The sequence below is a fragment of the Pungitius pungitius genome, chromosome 14 (assembly GCF_949316345.1).
Source record: "Pungitius pungitius chromosome 14, fPunPun2.1, whole genome shotgun sequence".
In the NCBI taxonomy this organism is placed as follows: Eukaryota; Metazoa; Chordata; class Actinopteri; order Perciformes; family Gasterosteidae; genus Pungitius; species Pungitius pungitius.
Window position 1 is genome coordinate 7,040,997 of NC_084913.1, and position 19,920 is coordinate 7,060,916.

Consider the following 19,920-nt stretch of genomic DNA (forward strand, 5'->3'; position numbering starts at 1 on the left):
CGGGCTGAAAATGAGTCGAAGGAAGAAAAACAACATTCTCCTTTCGCCAAATAGACCGACGAAGCAACACGAGAATGAAAGGAACCAAAGCTGCTTACATCAGCCTCCTGGCAGACAGCTGCACATGTTGACACGCATTTGTGTAATTAAATTTCCCTTTGTGACTCTGTGTTTGAATTCTATGTTTTGAATTATTATTGTAAAAAAAAAAAAAAAAAAAAAAAAGAAAGGAAAAAAAAGCGAGCGGGTAGAACAGGTTCAATGTTTGAAATGACTCCCGAGGTTCAATCCACGAGGGTTGATTTGTTTGCATTCGATGAAAAGGAAAATACAATCATTAAATAAATCCACAAAATAATAATGATAATCATGAGTAAATTAATTAACACGATTAATTAATGATAAATTGTCAATGCTAGTGGACCCGCTTCATTAGGCTCATCTGAGGGACAGAATCTATACGACACATTTAGTGTCTATTAACTTTTTCTCTAAATACACAAATAACACAGAGACAAATGTATTACTTTTGTTTTATTGGAAACTATTACCATGACTCTAATGAAAACGTTACCTCTCTTATAGTTTCCGTCGCACGAAGTTGCTATAATTATTTTATCTCAACAAAATGTCATAAATTAAGCAATTGGGCAGTCCAGTTAAGTGTCTCGTTGAGTTAAGAGTTCCAGGCAGGTCCTGTTTGTTTGTTGCCATGTGCAGGAGGAGAGAAAAGCTCCTGTCAGTGGGGATATACAGGTTAAGCGCATAAAGGAATTTTGTTCTAACCAAATTTAACGACAGACAAGTCAGTCTATATTATAAGATAGGCTATAGTGTTATTTCAATTTCATTAATGTTCTCAATCTGATACACGCATCAGTCTTCTTTCCTCGGTGTTTTTTGTTGTTGTAAAATAGAATAATCTGGCAGTCTCTTTAAGAGCCCAAATCCACAAGACTGGAGGTTAGAGGTCCCAACAAGGAGTCCTGCAGTTGGTGCGGGTGTCCGTGCATGCTGTGCACCGGCTGTGGGGGCCCCAGGCCGGACATGGGGTACGCGGAGGCCCCGGGGTGGTTCATGTTGCCCTGAAGCATAAGCGCTGAGTTCTGGTCGGGGCTCTGAGGAGGAGAAAACTCGTCCTCCGAGCTGGACATGAGAGACTTTCCTCCGTCCAGCGGGGACAGCTGGTTCTGTTTGTTGCCGCCTGCGTTGCTGTTTTCACTGTTTTCTCTGGAAACGACAACAAGGAGGAATGAGAGAAAATACGCACATTTCGGAGGATTAAATCCTCGTGTTGACATTATGTTTGGAGTAAAAAGGGCAGCATGAAAGGCAGCCATAATTATTATTTGTACTGAATGCAAAGAATATAGACTGGGAAGTATAGGCCAACGGGCCTTGAAGAAAAACGACCCAATGCGTTATTGTTATTTCCCTTCCCTTCTTTTTGCAGAAAATCTGTCATTTCTCTTCAGATTGTTTTGGGATTTCTTGATAACTTAAAAGTCAAAGCACGTGTTAATTTCCCTACACTGTAACCCACGTTAGCACGTACATCAAAGGTCAAGCGTGTTTGCAGTAAATTGTTCACATGTTTCTGTATTTAATTATTTAAGTCGACATTATTTTATTTCTGAAGCGGATGTCTTTTTAAGGTGTTTATTTTTCCACTCAGGCTCCTTTCAAACGGGACAGTTTCTGTAAGTCCATCATTTGTCAACAACAGGCTTCTGTTTACTCACCCACACTGCTATCACAACGCGTCTCATTTGGATCCGAAATTTTAAAAAAATGAGAATATTTTACCCTCTTAGAATAAAATGATTTCTATCAGAAATCCAATTATGTGTATTTGCCTACTTTGCCACTTTCTTGTGGAACAATCAAATCGTGATTCCTTTACTTTCTGTTTTCATTTTTTTTTGGGGGGGGGGCAATATTTCATTCTAACTCGAACCCAAATTCGTTTCTCGACACTAGCAGAAAAGCAAACATTTTTGTCCACACACACACACACACACGCACAGTGCCGCGGCAGTGACGTACCTCTCCTTCGCCTCCGCGGCTCTGTCTCGCTGCCGTCTGTTTTTGAACCAGTTGCTGACCTGTGTGGTGGTCAGTCCCGTGGCCTCGGCCAGCTCCCTCTTCTCCCGCGGGGACGGGTAGGGGTTGTGCGTGTACCACTCCCTCAGGACGCCCCTGGACTTCTCCTTAAAGCAGTAGCTGGTCTCCTCGCCGTCCCATATCGTGCGGGGCAGCGGGAATTTCCTCCGCACCCGGTACTTCCCCACGGCTCCGAGCGGCCGGCCGCGCAGCTTCTCCGCCTCCACGTAGTGCGCCTTCAGCCACAGCTGCTGCAGCTTCGGGTGGTTGTGCGGAGAGAACTGGTGGCTTTCCAGGATTTTGTAAAGCTCTCTGAAGTTCCCCCGGTGAAAGGCCACCACCGCCTTGGCTTTGAGGACACTCTCGTTCTTGTGGAGGTGATCGCACGCGGGCAGCGACCACAGGAAGCGGCCGAGCCTCTCCAGGTTCCCCCCCTGCTGCAGCACCTCGCAAACGCACGCCACTTGCTCCTGCGTAAACCCGAACGACGGTAATATGGACATGGTGTCCAAGCTCCCGCCTCCGTCCGAAAACGGCGTTATCCAAACCGATGGCTGTCACTTCGTGCTCTGCGTGGGTAGCTTCTCGTCGCGATGCAATCCAGCGCAATCCGGCCAGCGCAGCACAGGCCTAACAGGCTAACCTCTCCACTCCGGCCCCCGATGCGCGCAGCAGATCGGGATGTTGATTGTTGGGACAATTTGTTCCTGTTGGAGATATGTCAGGCTTAAAGGGAGCCCGTGCGTTACGGTGATTGGCTCTCCTTCTGCCCTGCACCGTGTACAGCAGAGCAGGACTGAGTTTGCAGCTCCGTTTCCTCCCCAGAGGCAATGCGTCAGGGGCTGAAATAGGAGCGCGCTCCCACCTCCCGCCCCCACAGTCCCTCTCCCGCTGCAGCAGAGGGAGCAGAGAAGCACCTAAACCCTAATCAATTATTACAGACCCCCTCGGAAAGCCATATTAACATGTTTGGAATATACATCTTCTGCGATGGTGGGGACTCTAGCAGTTTCCCCACGTGGGGCAAACCGCACACTGCATCTCAATACGCGATCAGTAATCACAGTCAGTGGAGGCTGAGCCCACAAATGATACGTCGCTCTTTATCTGTGTGTGGGAAGTTTTTAAAGCTTGAAATATGCTCTGATATCGAACACACAATCAGCCCGTGGCTTGCAGTTCACTTTGATAAAAAGAAAACATAATTGAAAATATCAATAGATCTTTTTGTGACTTTTATTTTTTTTCTACAGGAGGTTTATTTACCTTCTCAGCTGACCGTGGTTGACGCCAACTACCTTAATTGCATGCAGACCTAACATTTTGTTCCATCCCAACCTTTCAAAGTCTAATTACCGAAGCCGTTTATTTTACGAGGTGATATAATTTAATAAGTTTCTATGATTGTTGGGTCCATGCGAGCCATTACGCTCGTCTTTTATATGAGAAACCCACCTGACAAACATGTTATTGGATATAAACCACCAGGAAATCAGCCGTGCAGGTGTGTGGGAAAGGTAGGCGGCTCATGGTATATCTTCAGGATTGGAAACAATAGACAAACACATAATTCCAACTTCCCACTCAAATTGGAAAAAATAAAGGCGTTTCAAACTATTGACCTACAAGCTGCAATTTTATTGGTTCTGGAGAATAAATTCATTCAGAACATTTCCTCGCTTTTTTTTTAAATAGATTTACAAATCAATATTAGATTCCTTCAAGACTGATATAACAGACTCCTCTTTATATTTCTGGTTTTATGCTTATTTCTTACATCATCACGTGTTTCTGCAGATGCTGCAGCCCGCCGCCTACATTTATATTTCAAGGATTAGACAGGCACCGATGTGGCTCCAGTGTTTTCTGTGGGGTGAAACACTAAACCAATCCATTAGTAAATTAGTTCTCTGCCACACTGGATCTTGGTGGCGCAGTTGTTGGTTTGAGCCATATAGATCACATTTCTTTATCTGCACCGGAGTCTGAAACCAAGCACCCTTTCAATGGGCCTATGTCAAGGAACAAGATTTGACCTGTAATATTGAACTTAAACAAATGCACACAGCTCGTATTTAGAAAATTACCTTTTTTACTTAGATTAGATTATTTTCAATAAAACTTGAAAAAAGAGATCTGCTCTAACCAGCTACACTGGTCCTATTTAACCCAAATTATGTCATGAACTATTAAGTCCAAATTGTCCAAAAGAAAATAGATAAATGTTCACGAATGACCATGTAGTCTATAGTGACACTATTCATTTCGATTTAGGCAGAATGACTTGGTGTAAAAAGGTCGAACTAGATCATCCACATTTTTATCTTGATTTATTTGACTTTTTATCAGATTTACCCTAAACGGCTCCTTTCCTCCTAAACGGATACCGTGCATCTCACCTCGCTGAAATGAAAGTGTGTGGAGGAAATGTCAGGTCATTGTCTGAATCACACCTGAAGTCCCTTGATTTCACAACCCGCGAGTTATTAAGATTCACGTTAATTGCACTTTTAGCTACGCATTTTTTTTTTTTGCAGTGCATTGGCCTGCAGATCATTTGATGATAATTCATTGGAAAAAAGTCCACTCCCTCGGTTTATTTCCCTTCTATTCTCGTGTTTTAGGCACACGGCTCAAACACGGCTCCATGTTTGTATATGTTTTCCACGTTAATAAACTGCAGCCCAGGCGAGCTGCAGTCTTTTGGCATCAGTGCGCCGTGTGTAAAACCTCAGTGCTTCAGTAAATGAGCTGTCTGATGAGCGGCTCTCGGGTTTCTCTAATATCTCTACCACATTGCGCCGCGCCTCCTCCTTTAACCCGAGCAGCCCGGGGGGCGAGATTATTTCAAGATGTGGACTCTCCGCCTCCGACACGGACGGCCAGGGCTGCGTGGGCTCCTCGGTCCCCCGCCCCCCCCCCCCCCCGGCCAATGATGCGATCCTCGGGTACAGGCTATACCTCTCAAAGCGGGACTGGCCAAGCAAACAGGGATTCCTTACAGGCCCAACTCGTTTATTTCCTCCATCCGCCCCGGTTTACCCCCAACGACCGATACCACCCAGCCCGCCTCTCTCCTCGAGTCTCAGGGTTCCTTAAAATATTCTGGAGTGTCCATGTTTTGGTCATCGCATTTCTAAATTGTGATTAAATGATTCTCAGTTGTTTCCACCGCGAGGAAATGAGCGTGTTTCCATGTGTCGTTAGTGTTTAAATGAGTTGTGTAGGCCGAGGGGACCCTGGGCCCTTTGCATTATTCCACCTCATGGTACACATTTTAAAGGTGAGGGGAAATGGCTGTGGAAATAGAAATTCGTTTGCATTGACGGGGGGGGGGGGGGGGGGGGGGGACGCATGAAATGTAACGGTGACGGTGGGAGAAAACGGGGAGAAAGAAATAATCTCAACTCAAAAGCAGCAGAAAAACACTTCATAAAAATGTCATCATCAAAAAGTTCGTGTTTCCTATTGGAAAGTTTATTATTTGAAAATACGATGGAAAAGGGACACGACCACTGGCTCACCGAACAGATGGTTTTCACTCTATCTAAATCCCAAGTGCTATTTCAGCTGCATCGCCTGGAACAAAGCCGATACTGTTTAAATTAAGCGAAAAGTGTCCGATTTGGTCCCCAGGGTTGGGATTTTTTTTTTTTGGGAAGGGATTTTGGTGACATTAAGGGTGTCTTCTTACTGCACTGAAAAAACACACAATTAGAACGTATTTATCTATTCAAAACATCAACACGACCCACAATCAAGAGTCTTAATTATAAAGTTTATTTAACATTCCGCACGTGGAAATGCATTTTTAAAATTGTATTGTCTTGGAACACACAAAACAAAAATACTTGTCTTTACATAACTGCATATTTGTCGATACATTAATTAACATAATGAATGCTAGTCTATTATTTACCATACTGTTTTCTGATTGCAAGATGTTCTAAACGTGTCTTTAATTAAGAGTTAAAGCGGTTTATTCTGTGAGGTGCACGGCGGTGAAAAACGTCCCTCAAAACAAAGCACAACTGTTGACATGAGTGAGTTAAATGAAATTGGAGCTGCAATTATCAGCTTAACAGAGTTTCCTGTCATGTTGGAAAATTAGACCTGGTACAAGTGCGCTGGGGTTAGCCCCCCCCATCAAAATCATTACGCATTTCCTCGGAGGACCACCTCCACAAATATGCAATTACGGCCTCGGCTCTTACAGTGCTCTGCTCAGTAAAGACGACTCGCACAGGTCATTCGTATTCGGGCCGGTGGTGGTGGGGGGGGGTTCTTTTTGTTTAGTATATGGAACCAGCCCCAGCAGTCAGACATGTAAACAAACAACGGGAAGGATCTAAAACCGCGTGTGCTGCTCCCCTCGTGTGCCCCGCCGGCAGGGAGGGGGCGCCATGACAGTGCTGGCGTCACAGGCCAAAACGACGACGTTTACCCCTCGAATGTTGAGCTGTGGAGTTTTAGCGAAGGACACCTTTTTTGGGGGGGGGGGGAGGCAGGGCAGCAGGTGAGCGTGCGCGTCTCCGCTGATCACGTGGGGCTTCGTCTGCCCCCGCTGCTCCCGTTACAAAGTGCTGTTTTTCTCTTTGGGGAAGCGCTGTGGTGAGGCGGCCTCCCAGCTGCTGTCTCTGTGCCAGCGTGTGTGTGTGTGTGTGTGTGTGTCACATTCACACATGCTCACTTGCAAACCGTCCATCTGACTCGTGCTCTCTGTCCTGGTAGATCGGAGCGAACCAGTGAATCACACGCTTTTGCGTCTTTTCTTCCCCTTACTGGTTGATGAAGTACAAATACCGTCTACCCTGCACAGCCACAACTCAATTTTCACTTTCAGCACGTAAACATCACCATCATGCTTTCCACAACCTCTCATGAGTAGATTTTGTTCCTGCCAGGAGGGAGAAGTCCTCTCGCATGCCTCGGCCAGTAGTGGTGGGTCTGTGCTGGTACCCGCTGACCCCTGCCCTCTCATTAGTGGGACGTGGAGCAGTGGAGTACCGCGCTCCCCAGGTCATGTTACATATGGCTTGCAGTCTGCTGCGCCGCATTAAATGTCAGCTTTGAAACCATCTGAAAGATCAGAGGTCAGTGTTTTTAATAAGGCCAGAGTTCTGGGGGAGTTGCCTCTTTTTTTTTTTTTTATTGCTCACCCAAGTATGTTTTACATTGCATATTTGAAATTGTGGACAAAATGACACACTAATATTTAGATAGAGCGATTTCCTGATTTTAACACGTAAAGGGAGCAGTAGGCATTTTAAATGGCAACTGGCTGTATTCAGTCCCCATGAAAAACATACTACACATGTTCTCTGAGGGAACAATTGTGCTCTTTTCCTGTCTAATTTATGGGCACAATACAAAGGTGGAATTTGGAGTTTTCTGTGGCCCCCTACCCGTGAGACCCACGGACCATGCTGCGAATGGGATATTGTTCTGGGCTCCAACAAAGCTGTTTTCACCCTCTTCAATATTACAGGAGGGGTTACCTGATACCTAACAATCAGCTAATCCACTGCCCATAGCGACGAGGTCACCTGTGCAGGTAACTTTATCCCGGTTGCCTGCCTCTCCCTCCCTTTCCCGCTAGTCTCACCCATTTTTTTTCTTTTCCCTCATGTGCCTCAACAGTGAGCACAGACAATCAGCCTCTGTTTATTTAGGTCATCCGTTAGATCATATATAACTCCTCCAGCCAGGATCCGCTGACAGGACAACTCCTGTAATCCAACACAGACACGCTGTGAATAAAGTAAAAATCCCCCCCGCTGTTCGTTCATTTGTCAAGCTTTGAATCGGTCTCATCTCCTTGCTGGTTTAGTCGCACACTGAGTGAACAACCATTAGGTGGATATTCATGAATTTAAGGAGAATCGCCTCAAGCCACGAGAGGACTCCAGGCCCTTTCTTTTTTTTTTGGGATAGAGACCCATGTGTCTGTGAGTGACAGCACCTCCAATTCATTTCTCCCCCATGTTGAAGTAGCGGCTATAGGTGGGGGGTTGGTTTCGGCCTTTGCGCGGTGAATACCCGTATGGGTCGGACGGAGCAGTGGGGAGCTGCAGACCCCCCACCCAAAAGGAGCTTTACCTCTGGAAATCTCATTGCTGTTTATTTGAATTACATGGGCTGGGATGAGAAAAGAAGGGCTAATGAACTCCAGGTTGCCAGGCATGTGTAAACGATCACTGCAGGTTTGCAGAGAGCAGCACCAGGCTGCTGGATTACTGCATGCCCCCCCCCCCCCCCCCCCAACCCCCAAAACCTCACAGTGTGGGAGTCCGAAATGTTGGGAAGATATTCTTTGCAGTTTTTTCCCTATTTGTATTATTGGCAAATATTGTTTGCAAGAATAAATCAAAGTTGTATGTTTTTATAAATATAAACTTTTATTGCAGTATGGAGATTTAGAAAAATACATTCACATAATTTCAGATAACAAACATATAATTCAAACTAGGATTTAAAAAACAAATGACCATCGGTTTTACTACTTGCCCTCGACTCATTTTTGGTATATGACATCAAAGCACTGGGGATACTTTCATTGAAACATCCATTCAAATTAATGGGATTATGCCATAAACCCTGGAAAAGGAAAGTTTCTAGTCCACGCCTACGAAGACGCGTAATGCACAGATAAGTTGTCTGTAAGGCTGAAATGTGCTATTATGGTCGTGTATGACAGCGGGGAATTAGGTTGCAGTTGTGAAAAACACTGGACACAATTGACAAATGGGCTCCGCATTCTCATGTCTATCCCTCGACTGACACCCGACAAATGTGCCAGTAACGGCTGTGGCCAGTGGTGGTAAATCTCTGGAGCTGCAATGTCACGGCCTGCACGCCAACGAAATAGCCCCGACAAAGCCTACTGTCAGCGTTACTCAGGGAACAAAAATGAAAGGCACTAGTGTCCAAAACATGTAATGACGCCATGCAAAGAGGGATTATTACATCCCCTTTATAGAAAAATATCATTGACGATTACTGACATTCGGAGAGACACATCAAAAGGAAACGGGATATAGAGTAGCATCGTCACGTCAAGCTAACACACAATGAGTTGCAGCGTTATAAACAACATGTGATGAACAAAGGGTGAAGCGACAGCCACGACCTTTTAGATCGTCATTCAGATCTTGTTCTCACAAGTTGAAGATGAGGCCTAAAATACAAACTCATGACTGAAATAGTGTGCATTTGTTGAGGTGAGTCGCATGTGACAAACCCTCCAACATGAAGGCTGTTTGAAACATGTTACATTTTAATGTCATTATGCTAGTGCAAACGCCAAAACAGACCAATGCCGTTGTGTCTTTGAAGTAGCGGAAAGGCACATTCGTCTCAACTCTTCATTTGGTGTGATATAAAGCACAAAGCAGGGTTTTGGAGTGACTCCAGGGGCATACAGATCATTTAAGGTGATTACCGAAGGACACTTCTTCTGAAATCAGCAGCTTTGTTTGTTCAATCCCTTTTATTCCCCGTTTGTGCGCGGCCCTTCGGGCGAAGCCGCTGCTCTAACCGAGCGTTTTCGCCGAGGCTCTCTCCCTCTTCCCCCTAGTGAATGACCTTTTTGGTTTGACCCATATGACGCATTTAGTTTGGAGGAACATCCTTGTCACATGACTCCGAACATTCCAGCACCTGCTTCTGCAGATCAAATCCACTCAACAGGAAGTAGCAGGTGTTGTCTATAAAGACGCATATTTAAACACGGCTCGAACTCATGAAGCAACTTCTTCTGTGCGTGAGTGTTGTTATGTTTCATCTTATGAACGGGGCCTTCAGAAACATCTCATAGACTTTTAAAAAAAAAAATGTTTTTTTGACGGACAGATAATGCACACCTCCAGGGCTCCCCTCTGATTAGAGTGCATTGTAAAAGTCAAATGAAGAAAAATAATTTAACATTTAAAGGAATTGAATTGTAAAAAAAACACACACGCACACACACACACACACACACACACACACACGCTCACACAAAAGTTTCACCATATCCCTGCTTGGGCGGACATTAGTGCTTCTACGAGAGGCTTTGAGGTTAAAGGTCAGCCATGTTCTCCTCCATCTGCACTGTCTGTAGTTTGGCTAGGTCCTTCCCCTCCACAGCCTCCATCTGCCCACACATGGCCCGCACCATCTCCCTCACGCCGCCCGAGCCCGAACCTTCCGCCTTGTTTTCTGAAAGGTTTATGTAGTTGCTGTTCATGCCGGGGCCCATCAGGTGTGAGGAGGGCCCGCGCAACACGTGGCCCCCGAGGTACTCTGCGGGCTGGAGGTGGTGGCCGCCGGGGTCCGTTTGGTTCATCAGGGGCGCGCTGACGGTGAGGGTGGTGTAGACCTCTGGCTCGGGGCTGGAGGAGCTGACGGCGGAGACCTCGGTGGACGAGGCGGGGCCCTGGCTGGACGGAGCCTCGTCCGAGTTGGGGGTGGAGTAGCTGAGATGACCGCTGGGGTCCAGGTGGAGCCCGTGGTGGTACGGGGAGTACACCCCTCCCTCCGGAGGCTCCTTCTTGATGGCCGCCTGGCTGGCGTTGCTCATGCTGTAGAGGACGGTGTTGTGGTGAAGGGACGTCATGGTCAGCTTGTCCTGCTGCTGGAACGAGTCACTGGAGGAACTCACTGCTACATTGTTCAGCGGTATGTTCCCTGTGGTGACGTAACAATGGATCAATACATACAGTACCTCATTCCTCACAGTATTATTCATTTCATTTACTGCAGGCCTTGGCCTCGAAATTGCTGTTCTGTGTCTCACACACGCACACTTAGTGCCGGACCTGCTGGTTCCCCAGGGAACGAGTGCAGGAGCCTGCCAGGAGTCAACAGCAAGCCGTCATTTTCTGTTTTTCCTTATTATTCATCCTGGTGTGGATTCTCTGCTTTATGTCAAAGTCAGTAACAAGTAACGACTTATTCCTCTTAGTGCGTTTCATAGACTGATTGTCTGAAACATATTTCCCCTCCTCCCTGCTCTGCAGATCAAAAGTGCAATCATGAGGAGTGATGGGGTCTCCAGAGCTTGTTTTTATTCATCTCTGGGGTTTTCAAAGGACCACCTTCCATGTGTGTGTTTGTGTGTGTGTGTGTGTGTGGCCAGACCCTGTTTCTTCTGACTCTATCAAGCAAGGAAATATGGATATGATGTCATATTTTCTGTAGTTTTGATATTTTAATAAAGTGATGGATCCTAATTATTCTTTTGTCATCACTGTTGCACTTTGATATCTGCATTTTTATGGCAGAGCTGCATAATTTGAATGGATTTACTTAACTGCTGCATGGGGAAAAACGTCTAATCAAGATTAAATAGAGTATATTCAATGAATCACAACTAATTGGCTTTATCATTGTCTGTAATATTGGCCTCATATAACTCAAAAGTAAACACAACGGGGTCATTTCTACATAATAAGGAGTCCTTTTTATTAATCTTGTAGTTCTTCTGAACTCACCTTGTGTGATCGTTGAGGAAGATAGAGCAGAGGAGAGCTGCAGTGGAGGAAGACCTATGTCGCTGTTGAGTAATGAGCTGCCGTCGCTGTCGGAGACTCCACTTGGTACCTGGACCAGACTGTAGCCCCCCAGCTGCAGCGCACCTGAGGAGGAGCTGAACGTGAGCACGGAGGATGCTCCGTTCTGGGGAGCCATGGCGTGAACCCCCTCCACCTTCACCTCCGCCCCGTTCACACAGCCCGAGTAGGAGCCGTACTGCAGGGACGAGTCCTCGGCAGAGCTGCCCAGTCCCTTCTCCTGCCCTGTCTGCATCTGCATGTCCATACCAGAGCCCCCCAGCAACACCCCTCCGGACGGCCTCAGAGGGTTGAAGGCCAACGGCTGGATGCCCAGATTGAGCCCGTTGAAGAGGATGTTTCCAGGTGTGTGGAGGTAAGACGAGCCCCCGTTGTGAAAGACGGCGGAGGGGGTGCTACTTGTCACTAGGCCTCCGTTGTAGAGGCCGCCACTGCTGGAGCCAGGGGGCAGCTTGATGTCCCCGATCTGTTGGAGGACCACCCCGCTGTCCAGGTGCCCCGTTTGAATGGGAAGGGTCCCGTGGGTGATCACTCCATCTGAGGAGTTAGACAGGGGCCGGGGAGACATTTCCTCTTGGCCCTTGCTAGACTCGTCCTCTGTGCTGTGGTTTCCATCAGATTCACTGTGAAAAACAAATAAATTGGTTTGTCATTAAAAAAAATAAAAATAAAGATTGGTGGTGAACTATTGCCGAAAGGTTATTTCAGTCATAAATTAATGAAATAAATAAAAATAATAAAAGATTGGAAAATGTGCCTTTTTCCCGATATAGTTTATAGTTGTGCGTTTCTTTCGGCAATTTACACGCACATTAAATAACTATGACAACGTAAATTCAATAAAATACAATTTGCCACCCACGTCTAGCCAGAGCCACATTTGGCTCTGTGTTACTACACAGCTTTGAAGAGCAGGCTGTTTGTGAACGTCTAGTCCACCAATACCTCATGGAGAGCAACACTGACAACAACAACCAACGTCAACAACCGTGCAACCATTTGGCCCAATAAATTCTGGTGTGACTGGTGGAGTGACAAAACAAATGGCTGAGAGTGTTCCTTTTAATTTAATTCAAAACGGTGCTGTAGTTCTAAATCCCCTCTTTATCCCATGACTTAAGACAATATAGAAATAGTTGGTATAGAGATAATTGCGCAAAAAAACGAATATGTTTTTAGAGATGGAACCCAACAGCTGCATCCCCTCCAACACGCTCACGAGCACAGGCGCGCGCGCCCTCTCACGCACTAAAACCTCTCACCACCTCTTTGCAGGAAAGGAATATAAAATATTAAGACGACTTGTTCAAAAACATTTACCCGGCTATAAACGTATACTTAAACGTTACTGAATCATTTTAGAGTCGACTTCAAGCAAACTATAATGGTGTGTGCGTGCGTGCGTGCGTGAGGTGTGTTTGAGAGAGAGAGAGAGAGAGAGAGAGAGAGGTCACCTCCACCAGGTGTGCGTCAGCTTTGTTCACAAAGAGGGAAACATGAAAGAAGCAACATTTCTGCGTGTCTGTGTGGAGGATTATGAAATGAAACGCAGGAGCTGATGGAGGCTTTTAGATCCCTTTTGGTCTGAGAGGAAGAAAACAAGTAACAATGAAAACGATTCATGTGCTGCGAAAGGGAAACGTGCACGCGTTACTGTGTTTGGTTCATCTCTGACTGACATACACTCAATACAAATAGCAGAAAAGAACGTAAGAAGAAAGTAACGTTTTAACTGTGTAAGTTAGCAAATCACAGGAGCGTGGAAGTCACTGTGTTTTTTTTAGTTGCGTATGGTTTCCATGGCCCCTTAGCACCAACACACTTGAAACCGGATCTGAATGGCAACCGCTTCATATTTCAAAACATTTAAAACGTGCTCCAAAACCTTTTACGCACACTTTTTGGGGTTTCTCAATCATCAACGGTTAATAATTGTTACTGCCCGGTATTTTAAAAGGAGTCGAATGGGAGATTAATAAGTACACTGAGTATTGTCAGTCAACGGGAATGGTTGTGAACTCGATGCACCCCTCCCACAAAAAAAGCCGTTCTAACACTTTGTCTAAATTACTCTGGTTCTGTGGTGTTGCACATTTTACGCACACCCATTCGAGAGTTTAAAAATGGTCGTGTATGGAGTTGATCACTGATCAAGTTGCTTTTGTTTCCTCACCTTTTCGATTGTGCTTCGGACGGGTTTCTGTCCCTCTGTCTCCTGTTTTTGAACCAATTGCTGACCTGGGTCAGGGAGAGTCCTGTAATCTTGGCGAGATTTCTTTTCTCTGCCGGAGACGGATACCTATTGTGGTTATAAAGATCCTTCAGCGCGTTGCGGGACCTCTCCTTGAAACAATACACCGTCTCCTCGCCGTCCCAGATAGTCCTGGGGAGAGGGTACTTTCTCCGGATCCTGTACTTGTCCACGGCGCCCAGGGGTCTCCCCCGTGCCTTCTCCGCCTCGGTGTACCGGGCCTTGTACCACAGATCTTGCAGGAAGGTGTGGTTGGACGGGCTGAAACTGTGGTTCTCCAAAATACTGTACAGCTCCTGATACCGAGCCTGGTGGTAAGCTACGAGGGCTTGGGCTTTCAGGATGCTTTCGTTCCCACGCAGCAGGTCACTCTGTGGCAGGGACCACAGGAACCTGGCCAGCCGGTCCACATTACCTCCCTGCTGCAATGCCTCGCAAACACACGCCACTTGTTCCGGGGAGAAAGCGAGAGAGGAAGCGGCGCTCACCAACAGCTCCGTGCGCACCGCGTCCGTGTTGCGCTCCATGGACAACTCCGCCGCGTCCAGCGCCACAAGCTTGATGCACTCCCGCTTATCCACCTCCTTCACATTTTCCCTCTTGATGTCATTTGCTGTTGTGACTCCTCCGGCAGAAGAAGAAGACATTTTTTTTTTGTTCAAACCTTCCCTGGTAAAGTCACTCCTCCCAGCTCGATCAGGTTACCTCCTCGCCATGCGAATGCGATCGGATGTCTGACAGCAGCTGTAAGCAGATATCTCTCTCCCCCCTTTCCTTCCAACGTGACTTTTAGTCTGCCGCGACTGGAACTGAAGGAGACACACTGGGGTCTATCTGCAGGAGAGCCACGCTATTGGCCGCCGAGGGCCTCGTAAGGGAGGAGCAAGCGGGGATTCAGGCACGAATGTTTGGTTTTCAGCTGTCAGTCATATAAGAGTATATTCCCGTCGCTCACCTGTGCAAGGTGAGTTCTTTTTGGATCGTGGGAACGGGATATCCTTGTTGTTCGTATTGTCAGCAGCGGCTGACTCGGCTGCGAGTGAAAACATCAAAGCAGTTTTATTCTCACATCGAGGAGAGTAGGGGGGGGGGGGGGGGAAATCATCCTGAGACTACGGCCATTGTGTCAAATAGAAATTATTTTACAATTGTATATCAACTAAAAACATTGAATACATGTGGGCATTCAGACGGAACTTTTCGGAGATACTTAAAATCCACTCAACCTTTTCATAACGTGCACTGTGCTGGTTGTAATTGAGAGATGATGTGTGAATTTTGCCAGTTTGTCTGCAAATTCAGAAAAAAATGTCAGTTTCATAAGCATGTCATATATCGCACCTGTTTTGTTTGACCCCCCGTAAAGTTTACCATCCGTTTGCCATGAATATAATTTGAAATAAAAGTATTTTCATATTTTCGAAATAAGGATGTCATGCCAAAAAAAAGAAAGCTGGCAAAATTGCTATTTTTTGCCATTTGCAAATAATAATTTCCAGTCTTAAGTGGCAGGTCTGGCTTGGGGTCGATCAATAACATTTATACAACGACAGTAAAATCAATATACCCACAAGTCTGGGTTTTTATTGATTTTTATAGCAATATACAATACAATATATATTGTTAGAGCTATAACCGTTAGTCTTTTAAAATACTATAATCATCCCGTTCCATCTTCATCATGAAATGTTTATTTAAAACAATACATTGTGTGATATATCCAGCCAACTTGGTGGACATGTCATGGGATTTATTATCTTGAATAAACAATGCCAACAGTGGCACATCCAACCAAAACCTGCATGACGTCAGAAGCCCTGGTGAGTAACATCTGGAGAGTTTCGGGGTTTACATTTAGTCTCAGGGCAGTCTTACATTCGATCGTGAAAAATACGGGGGTAATCTATAGGGTACTACACAGCTTAGACAGTACAACATATTATATATATTCAAATACAAAAGAGCGGACACGTGAAGATAAACCATTCAGCTTCATTCAGCTCGGATGAATCGTCACTATCTATTAGAGGTCATCGTTCGATCGGAACAACTCATATTAATGGCGTTTCCCGTCGGACCGCATTCGGTGTGACACATTAGTTCACCACCGGGGAAAGTGACAGGAGCACAGAGCTGCTAGTTGTTGACATTGCTCTCGTGTCTTTATTTTGTGTCGCACGGACAGAAATGGACGACCAGGGATGTCCGAGATGCAAAACCACCAAATACAGGAATCCTTCGCTGAAGCTGATGGTGAACGTGTGCGGACACACGCTGTGAGTAACGTTATTTAAACCTGAAAGCACACAGCGACGATAATGCCCCCCAGTTTGTGCAGAAATAGGCGCTCACTAACACATTAAACCCTTAGAGCAGACGGGTAGGTATTTATATACAACTATTGCCATATTTATTAACCCTTAAATGTCAACTGTTGGTCGACGTGCATCAGACGTTGAGAACATAAGTTCAGCCTCACGTGCTGTGAGCTAACAGCTAATGGATTTCAATGCTCCCCAATTAGCCGCCTGGTACATTATGTGTTCTAAAGGTTTTCTTTTGTTAATATAATATTAAGATTGTGGTAAGACAAAAAGTTGTCATGCGGTGTTATATTCTATGACAGTCCTGAGTGTTGCATACAAACTGCCCACTTAATTGTCATTATTCATAATCACAGCTATTTATCTATTAACAAAACAACATGCACTGCTTATTTGTTACTTTCTTTAACTTAAGACTGGTAAAGTAGATCATCTAACTGATCCTGCTGTTTTGATCATACGTGTGTATGTGTGCGTGTGTAATGATACTAATTTCATCCTTTATAACTTAATGTAGCAAAAGCGATCCCTACACATAACACGGTTTCGGTTCAGCAATTCATGGTTATGGATCCTTTTACTAAATCTAATTGGATTGAATGTCAACAAAATTCCATTTAAATTGTATGTCAATTCAATGCAATAACATACAATGATGATATACATGGTATTTGATTTTCTAAAGTTCAAGATAATCACAAATTGTTTGATTTTGATTGTCCTAATTGCTTGAGTAAATGATTCTACCACCCTTTTAAAGTGATCACATTTATTATCAAACTTAAGTCCTGTTTGATTGTGTGTCCCTCTCATGTCCGTACTCAGTAAATCTCGTTGGTTGTGCATTTTCTGTTATTCAGCCTTGTCATCTGTTTAAAAACCTGGTCGTTTAATTGGGGGGGGGGGGGGGGGCGGCGGCATGTTCTCTATGCAGTGATGGTGGTTGTCTGATGAGAGCATCTTTTTGACCCTGTCTGTTTATTGACCGTACCATCAGGAAGTGGCCATGCTTTGTCATCAGGTCAGCAAGCTCATAACTCACCGGCTCCGTCGGTATGCCCGGCCACCCACAGAAAATTGAAATGATTCTGCAATGAAGCAATTTGGAGATGTCCTAGTGCAGGTCACCTTGGAGTCGTTCCTCAGAGCGGGTGCAACAGTGAATTAATGCACCACTTGGAAACTCAAACTGAATCTGTATTTTCATCACTGATGTCGTTGTGCTTATGTTTGGAGCTTCCTGAGGAGTTGATACATATGGAGGTCTGTACCTTAGCAGAGTTGTTACCAATTCCACATATTGTTGTAGAAAGAATGCAAAATGTAGAGAAATGTAGCAAATGTGTATTTGCACACACAAATGAAATTCTTGGTTCCTGCTTATTCCTTCAGGACGATAAACCTCTATTTACGATTGTTCAGCAATACAATCACAGCACAGAATAAGTTGGGACCTTTTATAGCAAATTTTATTACCAGTCGACGACACTCTTCCTATTTATTTGCGGCACTTGATTTTAATGCTTGCTGGCTCTCAACAATTATTCAAATAGCTAATTGACTTTTTCAAAATGCACAATGTATTTAAAGTGCATTCATTGGATTGTTCCCAAACGCTCTCTGTTTTATAAGCTAACTACAGAAGAATAGGTACCAAGTGAGTGGTGGTCTGGGTTGTACTAACCAATAATAAGAGGATGTCACCTTGAGCTGTAGGAAACTGACAGGTGTTTTTGTCTGTATTTCTTAAAAGAAATAACATTCATGTTTACAGTCAACGTTGGAAATTACAAGGGCACAAATTACATTTAAAGGACTGAAAGCCTCGCTCTGCATTGACCCGATAAAGTGTCTGTTCCAGTCAACACTGAGTAATGCAATGCAGCATTGAGCTTCTCCATCTGTAGTATGCATCTACACTCACCGGCCACTTTATTAGGTACACCTGTCCAACTGCTCGTTAACACTTAATTTCTAAGCAGCCAATCACATGGCGGCAACTCAGTGCATTTAGGCATGTAGACATTGTCAAGACAATCTCCTGCAGTTCAAACCGAGCATCAGTATGGGGAAGAAAGGTGATTTGAGTGACTTTGAACGTGGCATGATTGTTGGTGCCAGAAGGGCTGGTCTGAGTATTTCAGAAACTGCTAATCTACTGGGATTTTCACGCACAACCATCTCTAGGGTTTACAGAGAATGGTCCGAAAAAGAAAAAACATCCAGTGAGCGGCAGTTCTGTGGGCGGAAATGCCTTGTTGATGCCAGAGGTCAGAGGAGAATGGCCAGACTGGTTCGAGCTGATAGAAGGGCAACAGTGACTCAAATAACCACCCGTTACAACCAAGGTGGGCATAAGAGCATCTCTGAACGCACAGTACGTCCAACTTTGAGGCAGATGGGCTACAGCAGCAGAAGACCACACCGGGTGCCACTCCTTTCAGCTAAGAACAGGAACCTGAGGCTACAATTTGCACAAGCTCATCAAAATTGGACAATAGAAGATTGGAAAAACGTTGCCTGGTCTGATGAGTCTCGATTTCTGCTGCGACATTCGGATGGTAGGGTCAGAATTTGGCGTCTACAACATGAAAGCATGGATCCATCCTGCCTTGTATCAACGGTTCAGGCTGGTGGTGGTGTTGTCATGGTGTGGGGAATATTTTCTTGGCACTCTTTGGGCCCCTTGGTACCAATTGAGCATCGTTGCAACGCCACAGCCTACCTGAGTATTGTTGCTGACCATGTCCATCCCTTTATGACCACAATGTACCCAACTTCTGATGGCTACTTTCAGCAGGATAAAGCGCCATGTCATAAAGCTGGAATCATCTCAGACTGGTTTCTTGAACATGACAATGAGTTCGCTGTACTCAAATGGCCTCCACAATCACCAGATCTCAATCCAATAGAGCATCTTTGGGATGTGGTGGAACGGGAGATTCGCATCATGGATGTGCAGCCGACAAATCTGCGCCAACTGTGTGATGCCATCATGTCAATATGGACCAAACTCCCTGAGGAATGCTTCCAGCACCTTGTTGAATCTATGCCACGAAGAATTGAGGCAGTTCTGAAGGCAAAAGGGGGTCCAACCCGTTACTAGCATGGGGTACCTAATAAAGTGGCCGGTGAGTGTACATTTAGACTCCACCACAGCTAATTTTGTTTACCTGTCATCAGGCATTTGATGTGTGTTTTCTATCACCTTTGCACCACGACATCGGACTCATGTTCCTTTGATATGTGACACAAGGCACAGAAATGAATGCTAGTTACTCAGACATGCGGCGGGGGGGTTGAGTTGAGTGGCCCACCCTCCATAGCGAGCGCATCTCTTTAAGTAGAAGCTAGTTTTGTGCATCTGCTAGTTGTATGTTCTTATCTAGATCAATATACAGGATCAAATTGTTTTTTTATTGTTTCAGGTGTGCAATGTTCCAGAAGTCAAATCTCTTAATTATGCACACAGATAGCCATGGACGGGCCTCACATAGTTTTTTCGGCTCTGTTTTAAAGGTAAAAACAAAAACTCTTGTACAGTACACCAAACCTAAGCTTTATTTTTTCATATGCGTGCACCCCGTATAATACTCCGGGGCCTCAGCGTTTTTTGACTCTGCTGTCGCAGGAATTGTACAGGTCACAGGGCGGGACACAGTGTCATAGCAGGTTTAAATTTGACACAAAG

General features: G+C 45.2%; 3 protein-coding genes across 3 annotated transcripts in view; 1 reads left to right on the forward strand and 2 right to left on the reverse strand.

The window, feature by feature from the left end:
• Window positions 1–521: 521 nt before the first annotated feature.
• LOC119227996 (homeobox protein six1b) lies at window positions 522–2,929 on the reverse strand. Its single transcript, XM_037487236.2, has 2 exons — window positions 2,047–2,929; window positions 522–1,230 (listed from the first exon to the last, which is right to left on the reverse strand). Exons 1-2 carry the CDS (start codon window positions 2,604–2,606, stop codon window positions 936–938), a joined length of 855 nt encoding a protein of 284 aa, XP_037343133.1. The 5' UTR covers window positions 2,607–2,929; the 3' UTR covers window positions 522–935.
• A 5,552-nt stretch (window positions 2,930–8,481) lies between these two features.
• Window positions 8,482–14,695, reverse strand: six4a (SIX homeobox 4a). The gene is made up of 3 exons (XM_037487517.2): window positions 13,828–14,695; window positions 11,577–12,277; window positions 8,482–10,770 (listed from the first exon to the last, which is right to left on the reverse strand). The coding sequence occupies exons 1-3, from the start codon at window positions 14,550–14,552 to the stop codon at window positions 10,163–10,165; spliced, it is 2,034 nt and encodes a 677-aa protein (XP_037343414.2). The 5' UTR covers window positions 14,553–14,695; the 3' UTR covers window positions 8,482–10,162.
• A 23-nt stretch (window positions 14,696–14,718) lies between these two features.
• mnat1 (MNAT1 component of CDK activating kinase) overlaps window positions 14,719–19,920 on the forward strand; it is a 30,980-nt gene continuing 25,778 nt past the window's right edge. The window contains exons 1-2 of the mRNA XM_037486406.2: window positions 14,719–14,869; window positions 16,091–16,181. Coding sequence (XP_037342303.1) covers window positions 16,093–16,181 — 89 coding nt within the window. The 5' untranslated portion in view covers window positions 14,719–14,869; window positions 16,091–16,092. The remainder of the gene's footprint in view (window positions 14,870–16,090; window positions 16,182–19,920) is intronic.

Bases quoted from the DNA above. Each gene is read 5' to 3' on its own strand.
- LOC119227996 (XM_037487236.2), bottom strand. From the start codon at position 2,606: ATGTCCATATTACCGTCGTTCGGGTTTACGCAGGAGCAAGTGGCGTGC. The intron at 1,231-2,046 runs GTACGTCACTGC...TGTCGTTTCCAG, and splicing joins GCCGCGGAGGCGAAGGAGAG to AGAAAACAGTGAAAACAGCA.
- six4a (XM_037487517.2), bottom strand. From the start codon at position 14,552: ATGTCTTCTTCTTCTGCCGGAGGAGTCACAACAGCAAATGACATCAAG. The intron at 12,278-13,827 runs GTGAGGAAACAA...TGTTTTTCACAG, and splicing joins TCCGAAGCACAATCGAAAAG to TGAATCTGATGGAAACCACA. The intron at 10,771-11,576 runs GTGAGTTCAGAA...ACGTCACCACAG, and splicing joins TTCCTCAACGATCACACAAG to GGAACATACCGCTGAACAAT.